This window comes from Nestor notabilis, unplaced genomic scaffold, assembly GCF_000696875.1.
Source record: "Nestor notabilis isolate BGI_N333 unplaced genomic scaffold, ASM69687v1 scaffold21996, whole genome shotgun sequence".
Classification (NCBI taxonomy): Eukaryota; Metazoa; Chordata; class Aves; order Psittaciformes; family Psittacidae; genus Nestor; species Nestor notabilis.
Genome location: NW_009931720.1, coordinates 105 through 8,718, shown reverse-complemented (window position 1 = coordinate 8,718; position 8,614 = coordinate 105). Strand labels below are relative to the sequence as shown.

At 41.1% G+C, this 8,614-nt stretch overlaps 1 protein-coding gene across 1 annotated transcript in view; it reads left to right on the top strand.

Annotated features, from left to right (window-relative positions):
* SIRT1 (sirtuin 1) overlaps positions 1–3,785 on the top strand; it is a gene marked incomplete at its 5' end in the record, with an annotated part of 17,153 nt that extends 13,368 nt beyond the window's left edge. Inside the window, 3 exons of the mRNA XM_010016042.1 lie at positions 210–396; positions 1,802–2,362; positions 3,282–3,785. Of these exons, the coding sequence (XP_010014344.1) occupies positions 210–396; positions 1,802–2,362; positions 3,282–3,604 (1,071 nt within the window). The remainder of the gene's footprint in view (positions 1–209; positions 397–1,801; positions 2,363–3,281) is intronic.
* Positions 3,786–8,614: the final 4,829 nt, after the last annotated feature.

Sequence of the window (8,614 nt, the reverse complement as noted above, 5' to 3'; positions counted from 1 at the left end):
ATTCCTGCTGTAGCTTTACTTCTGTGTGCAGTTGCTGCAGGCTAGGCTAAGAAATGTACTTGTCTGTATAGCCACAGAGAAATGGAAAAGAGAAAATACCACTGAAACTTCCCTGTCTTTTGCCAAAATAAGTCACTGTGAATTGCTAAAATCTGAGGTTTTCAAGGGTGCAGCCTTGAACTGTAGTAATAGAAGCTGTTTTAATGCAGGTTGTACCTAGATGTCCCAGATGTCCACCTGATGAACCACTTGCTATTATGAAGCCAGACATAGTGTTCTTCGGAGAGAATTTACCTGAGCAGTTCCATCGCGCCATGAAGTATGACAAAAATGAAGTTGATCTCCTTATTGTCATTGGGTCTTCACTGAAAGTAAGACCAGTAGCATTGATTCCAAGTAAGTGGCTATCTGGTAATACTTTCTTTCAAAAATTTGGATCAAAAGTGAAATTCACAGTTAAGAGCTCTAAGAAATGCTTTTGGCTTGACTTAGTAAAGAAACTAGATTAAGCATCTAGTTTTCTAAAATGAAAGCTGATCACCTACGTAAAGCTGAAATGCAAACCAGACAAAGTAATGAACTCAAAAGTGCTTTTTCTACATTCCAGACAGGTATCAAGGTAATGAAATGATAATCTGAAAAACTACTCTCCTAAAACTTAAATTACTTCATTTTAAGATTTGGTTCATTTTTCTCCCTGCTGGCAATGTCCTTTCAGAGTTACTTGAGAGATTTAGAAAGAAATCAGATTTAAAGATCAATGTAGTATCAAAAAAATCATATCAAGTACATCAGGTGTCTGAGTTAGAGCTTATTTTAAAGTCAGTACTTAACACTAAATAATGCACTGCAGGCATTACAAAGCATGTCACCATTTGAATCCTTAGCTTTTAAAAATCATATGGACAAACATCTCTGCTAGTATATGTTACATTATATAGAAAAATGACCTTTGGGAAGGCTAGGAAAATACCATTATACAGGTGCTCTATTTGCCTACCGAGTGCAAGACTTACTGGTGCTAAAGAAATTCTCTTCACATGCAAGCCTTAGGAGGATATGTGTTAGCATCTGCTATTAACTGAGTATAGTACTGCATCCCTGGCCTTCGTAGCAGCATCCTCTTCGCTGTACAAGAGGCAGAGTCTAGTGCTTAGGCAGATAGGAAATGTATAATGAGTGGAAGGTTAGGATCTATTACACAAGCCATTGCTCTTCCTATGCCCCAGAACTGGATTTCATTAGTTAGTTATCTGAGGAATTGATGCTATTTTACCAAACTGGTGGCTTTTGGAAGCCTAAGTATCAGAAATGGATTGAGCATCCGTGGACAGTGTTGACCTGGAATTATTTTGACTTAATTAAGGGGATGTCATTTACCAGCAGTATGTTCTTCATGTGCACATAAAGTACATAAAATGAATGCACAAGATCAACATAATTATTCTAAGAGATTATAGTACTAATTTTAATAATCTTTTAAACATTTGACCTAACATTGCCATAGTCAAGCTTCTGTGTGCCTGTTTCTCAGTGATTCAGTAGATGAACACCTTTTACTGGGAAAAAAAAAACCCCACCCAACAGAACAGTGAAAAAAGTCTAGACAGGCCGCAGTAGGCATAGCACCTCAAACTGCTGCCTGGCTCCCAGAATTTGGGATTTGCTTGTCTTCTTCCTGACAATCTGGTTTGGTCTTGTTGCAAGTGAAGGGAAGTCTGAGGAATCAAGCTTTCTAAGCAGATCTCTGCTGAAGCTGGAACTGAAGTGACTAGCTTGACATTCTCTTTTCTACATGTAGGTTCCATCCCTCATGAAGTGCCTCAGATCTTAATTAATAGGGAACCTTTGCCTCATCTACACTTTGATGTGGAGCTTCTTGGAGACTGTGATGTTATTATTAATGAATTATGTCAAAGGCTAGGTAGTGAATATACAAAACTTTGCTACAACTCAGTAAAACTTTCAGAAATAACAGAAAAGCCGCCACGAACGCACAAGGAGCTCGAGATGCCCTCATCTGAGCTACCGCCTACCCCTTTAAACATTTCAGAAGATTCTAGTTCACCAGAAAGAATGACTCCACCAGATACTTCAGTGGTGTCTTCAGAACACCCAGCTGAAAGTAAGGTAGAAAACTGTGATCCTGCCTCAGAAACTAAAGGGGCCTGCACAGAGGAAAAGCTTCAGGACACACAGACATCACCAGAAAACCCTGAAAATCCTACTAGTGAACTAATGAACTCTGAAACTATGAAGGAAAATGGATCTAACAATGGAGAAAATAAAGAAAAAAATGAAATCTTGAAGAAGTGCTGGGTAAACAGATCTACAAAAGAACAGATCAGCAAAAGGCTGGATGGTAAGTGGTAACTCATTTCAGCATTTTGCATCTTTTGGCCGAGATGTTTATTATAGACTTACTTTAAAGCAATAAATAAGTTACCCTTGAGTGGATTTGGGTGGTTATTTTTGTTCAGACAAGTGTCTACCTAACTCATCATTTTACCATTTGTTTCTTTTGGAGAATCAGGACAGGAAATTTTTTTTTAATTTCTTAGTTTTATAATCTGTGATTACATACTCCCCAAACAGGTCAAAGTTGAGGAGGTTGAAAGGGGGTATCAAAAAATAAGTCAGTTTCTAAGATTTTCAAATGCATTTTCAGAAAAGTTAGTTTGATTCTCACATGTTCAGAAGCTGGTCACACTAGGTCATAATTTTGTGTGGCAGAACTGAAAGATGAAGCCATGATAGTTCAACAGCAAATCTCACAGCTGGAGCCAGGCACATTTTGCAGGAAACTTTGAAGAGTTTGCAAGAAAGCCTTCCAGTATGCAGCCTCTTAACTGATGTAAGGAGTTACCACACTAGGAAATCAGTGTGGATGAACCACCAGATATTAAACTGCAACTTTCCAAAGCAAAAGCTGCTTTTAAACTTTGTCAAATAATCCATGCACTGGGTTTCAGTTCTGGTACAAGCGATGGAAATCCAGCTGTGAATACATGTACCGATGAAAAAAGCTGCTGAACGCTGAAGTTTAAATGCTCTTTTGTGTCAGAGGGAGGGCGGAGAAGGAATGCTGATCCCTCCAGCGGAGCATTTGGTTTGTGCCTTTTAATAAATACACATAGATCAAAATAAATACATGTAATCTGTCAGTTAAATTTTGCTGACAAAAAATACACGTATGCAGGTACCTTCCAACCAGGAGTCTGCAAGATCTTGTATGAATAATTTCTTTTAGCCTTTTACTGACTTTCAAAATTCTGTTCCAGGTACTCAGTATCTCTTTTTACCACCAAATCGCTATATTTTCCATGGTGCTGAGGTATACTCGGATTCCGAAGATGATATCATATCTTCCAGCTCCTGTGGGAGTAGTAGTGAAAGTGGTTCCTGTCGTAGTCAGAGCTTAGATGTGGAGGATGAGAGTGAGATTGAAGAGTTTTACAATGGCATAGAGGATGAGGATGCTCCAGAAAGGGAAGAGGAACCTGGATTTGGGGAAGATGGAGTTGAACAGGATGAATCAGCAGCTGATGAATCAGCTTATACAACTGCAGCTGCAGGGACTGACCATCTGAGCAACAAGTTGTGAAGTGGTCATGGACTGGTTACAGGAACTTTCCACCAGCATTAGGAGCTTTGGCATGTCAGAATGAATGTTTACGTTTGAATTTAGAACAACAGAAACATAAGGATGTAGTGTTTATAAATAACAAAAACAGATTTTCATGCTTAGTTTTTTACCTTTTTCAATAAAATTCTATTACTGTGCACTCAACACTAACATCTTTTTTTTTTTTTTTTTTTTAAGGTACTAGGAATACCTAAACAATTGTCACTATGTTCACTTTTAAGTTCATCTGTCTGATCAGGCATCCATGTATATAATACGTATTTTTGCTTAATGAATTTCAGCTTATATTATTTTTAAACTGTTTTGAAAAAGCCATTGGAATGTTAAACTAATATAAAGGGAACAGCTAATTTAGACCAAAGAATGGTATTTTCACACCTCTTGCTTTGTAACAGTTTAGTTTATTTAAAACCTTCTTGCTCTTCTGCTAAACCTTTCGTTCTTGCCTAGTCTGTCATTAAACACTGGCATTTTCTAAGACCTACTGTGGCAGCTAATTTTTTGCTTTACCAGTTACTTTGTATGTTTGAGACATACTTAGGTGCAAGTAGGTAGTTAAATGGAAACAGGACAGCAAGCACTTGAGAAATCCTACAGGTTTTAGACTGATCCAGAAGTCTTGTGAAAATGCTTGGGGTACTGAGTTTAATCCTTCCTCTGGGCAGGAAGCGATGCTGACACTGGCTCCACAGCAATTGTAACACTGGCATTTCAAACAAAATGGATCCCCCACAGCAGAAGTTTTTCATGTTGTACACAAAACTCAAATTTAGCACAGCTTGCATTAAAAATAGCATTTGCTAAATTGCCAAGGCTCCAGTGTGGAAGCTAGGACAAGTCCAGAATAGTGTTTCCACCAGCATGTGAGAAGGCACAAAAAAATAAGCTCTTCCTCTATTCTTACCGATGCAACAAAGCCAGGAGAAGCTAGCTATCTCGAATACCAAGACCCTCTGCTTGCCCTGCTGAGTGGCTAAAGCACAGCTTAGCAACCCAACCTGGAAGCACATGGCTCCAAGCTCATGCCTTAGGTTGGGAAAATAACTCTACCTGCTAGCCCCACCTTGCCAACTGAAAGCAAAGCAGCTACTCGAATTACTACATTGTGTATCTAAGTGCTAGTAGGCTGCCTTAAAACTGGATGTGGCGTATGTTCAAGTGTGGATTGTTTCTGAGCCTTTAGAACTATTTTGTAAAATTGCACGGTGCAGTAGGAAGTGAAGCAGCGTTCTTCTATAACCCACTTCTTCAACATTGGCCCAAATGAACTCGACAATGTAGATTATTCCTATACTTTGTTTTAATATTTATTACATTTTGGAAGATGTATAGTAGCTGTTCTTTGAACATAAGATACATCAGTTAATAAGTATTTAAGAACAGCTTCCTGTATTCATCAAAAAATGTTGGCATGTTGCATCTCATTGTCCAAATTTAATACAGCTCTTATTTGGCTACACTAAAGAATGCAATCTGTTTTGTTTCCACTTGCATGTCACAATGTATTAGTTTGTGCTATAGGAGATATTTTAAATTGAAATACTTTGTTTTAAATTATTTTTACAGTGAGGATTGTTTTCTGCTCTTTTATAATTGTATATAGTGTCTTTTATGTAATCTATTGGCATATGTTTTGTAGAAGACTGTTTAAAATGACTGGCTATCTTCCTGCAACTTTTGAAATACAAAACCAGTGTTTTATACTCGTACACTCTGTTCAAAAGTCTATTAAAATTGTCATTTGATTTCTGGTTTCTGTTAATTTCTAGTTAAGTCTTAAACACTTACTGAAAGATGCCCTATAACCTCAAGCTACACCCTGTCTGATGCAGGGCATTACACAGCAAATTGCTTTTCTCCATCTATCCCCCTGGGGGGAAAAACTAAACCAACAAACCCAACCTGAAGGAGGCTGCTCAGCGCTGTCTTTGGTAAAACGACCTCCTAAAGCACAACACAATATTGTCCTTCACAAAAGTACTTTTCTCCTTTCAAACCTCACGTTAACTTTAGCTGTCTGTGCTGAACAAGAGCGCTTCTTCCTGCTTGTGCTGCAGGACCATGCAGCTCTGCTACCCTTTCTCTACCCAGCCCAAAGCTTCCTTCACTTCCTGGCACTTGCTGCATCTGCCCACACCCCACACGGCCACATCCAGGAGAAGGTTCCTGTAAGGAACCTGAGCCACAGAGGAGTTTGGGGCACGTTCTGGCACCACAGACACAAATATTTCACTGGTGTTTTGCAATGCTGACAGTAAGGCCCCATGTTTCCCCTCAGGGGTGGTCCTGCCTGCCCGGGACTGCTGCAGGTGAAGCCCAGTTCCAGAGAGCTCTGGGCAGCCACTCTGGTTTGTGCCATGGCTTCCTGTGGCCACAGCAGTACTGACCCCCACATACACCAAAGAGCCTCTCCCCTTGGACTCATTCAATTGGTTTTCCACTATGTCACATCTTACCATTTTGATGGCTCCACTCTACTTATGAACCACCACCCCACAAACACAAATTAACATTTGGTTTGGGAAAAAAAAAAACAAACCAAAAGTTTATAAAACTCACACGCTTGAGCCATGAAGTGTTAAAAACACTTAAGAATTTTTTACACAGATAATGTTTCTCTATCAATTGCTTATTACTCTGAAAGGACTTGAAAACATTTTTCCTCTGGAATCAAACAGCTGCAGCTTTTTCTATGCTTCGATGAAGAAGTTCTGCTTTCTGTTCTTTCCTGTATCTTTGCCAGTATTACTTGAACAGAAGAGTAACCCCAATGACAATGTGTCACCTTATTCCTCCACTTCACACACTATCCTTCCCCTGCGGAGAAGGTGCTGTCGTTAAAAACAATCATATGACAAACAATGGAAATGGTGAAGTATTTGCTCTCGCAGCTTTTAGTATTTAGTATCTCGCATGAAATTTCATCTGGGTGCACGGAAGAGCATGTTCAGTTCCAGCTGTATTTTATAGAGTCTCGAAAAGGAAGATGACTTATCTTCCTCATCATTTGCATTACCACCCTATGAAAGCACCTTACCTTCTTAGCATTCGTATTAAATATATTCCCTGAGAAAAGCAAAAGCACAAGGGTCTGCTTAATAAGATGGTGCCATTCCCCAGACCCCTTCCAGCCTATTTTGATGCATCGGTCACAATAATGACTTGCAAAAGTATTTCAAGGGATGTAAAAGAAGCCCATATTTTAAAACCCTGTACTAATTTTTTCTTAATGGTCATGTATTCGCTATGGCTCTGTGTTGACTCCAGTACTTTTTTAATTGGTGGGTTTAACCGTGGAAAATACTTTTTTTTTTAAATGTGTGACAGCAAAGTGCCGAAAACCGTCCAACTGAGAGGGCTCCAAGAGCACAGAGTTTGAATTAAAGCAGCATTCAAGGAGCCATCTGAAAATTTGAAAAACATTTGAGAAGATGTCATTCAGTCCCTCAGGTTCAAAATCCACGCTGAAATACCAAACCAGAATGGTCAAAGCTAAAGGCAGTTGCAATTATTTTCATAATATACTTATCTACAGAGTGACTGGAGAAGACAGTCCAGTTCAAAATGCCGAATTTCAGGCTGAAACAGCTGCTCATGTCTACGTAAGGAATGGTTCTAAACTAGCTATAACCCATCAAGTTATGAAGCCCTAACAGTACCTGTAGCATAGTCCCTCTCGGCTCCGCAGTTCTGAGAAGACGAACAGGCTGCTAGGGCTCACCAGGAAAAGTAGTCATAGTATCGGCAACAGTGCACGATGCGAAACGAGTTGCTATTTACCACCCCAGCCACTCGCTCGCTCACTCCTCCCCACCTCCCGCACCCCCACGTGGGATGGGGAGGAGAATTCAAAGAAAGTAACACCTGCAGGTTGAGATGATAGCAGCAAACAACAGAGAGGAGAAACTAAAATTCAGCCACTCCCAGCCAACTCCCCCCACTTTCTATACATGACGTGCTGTGGTATGGAATACCCCTTTGGCTAGTTGGGGTCAGGTGTCCTGTCTCTGCTTCCTCCCGGCTTCTTGTGCCCCTCCTCACTGGCAGAGCATGAGACTGAAAAGTCCTTGATCAGGGTATATACTACTTAGCAACAGCTAAAACGTGGGTGTGTTATCAGCAATGTTCACAGACTAAAGCCAAAACACAGCCTTGTACCAGCCACAAGGAAGAAAATTAACTCTATCCCAGCCAAAACCAGGACACAGCCAAAGGACCATTCTGCTGAAGATGCAGGAAAGCAGAGGCAGTGAAGTAACCAGTCACACAGCAACTGTTAACTCCCTGCCATGGGATGCTGTGAGAGCTCAAAGAGGCCTCAAAAAGAAACTGGGCAAATTCACGTGAGACAGGACTCCCGAAGCTCCTTGAGGGGGAGTTCAAGGAAAAGAGTATTTTCCTCTCCCTACACTCTCCTGTAAACTACAGGTAGAGAGAGTTTGTACGTGAGATTAACCCAGTACAGCAGCTCTCAAGTGCTGACAGAGGCGTTCCGAGGGCTATTTATACGGGATCTTTAAAAACCGAAGCAAGCACTCATAAGGCACACCCCACGTGCATGTTCATCCTGCCTTGGAAATGGTGGAAGCAGATACGTGACCACAGGTCTTCACAGGACTAAGTTTCTTAAGAGACACAAACCTGGGACTGCTGGTCTTCCTCTCACAGAGGCTGGGACACGCCACCCTCCCTGCCAGCTGCCCCATGGCCCTGAGGCCCAGCCCGGCCCTGCTCACAGCTGCCCCTGCACCAGTGCCCCCTGTGAGGGAGCCACTGACAGAGCAAACACAGGCAAACTACCAACGGAGTCACAACTTCCAGGTACTCCCTATGAGTGTTTGAAAGCCACAAAGAAACGCAATCCCAAAGCCCTCAAAACCGGCACAGAAACACATTTCAGTTACTCACAGTACTGCCAAACAACAGAGCACCGCTCCCGAGCACAGCGCCAGCAGCACGATCCCCTTC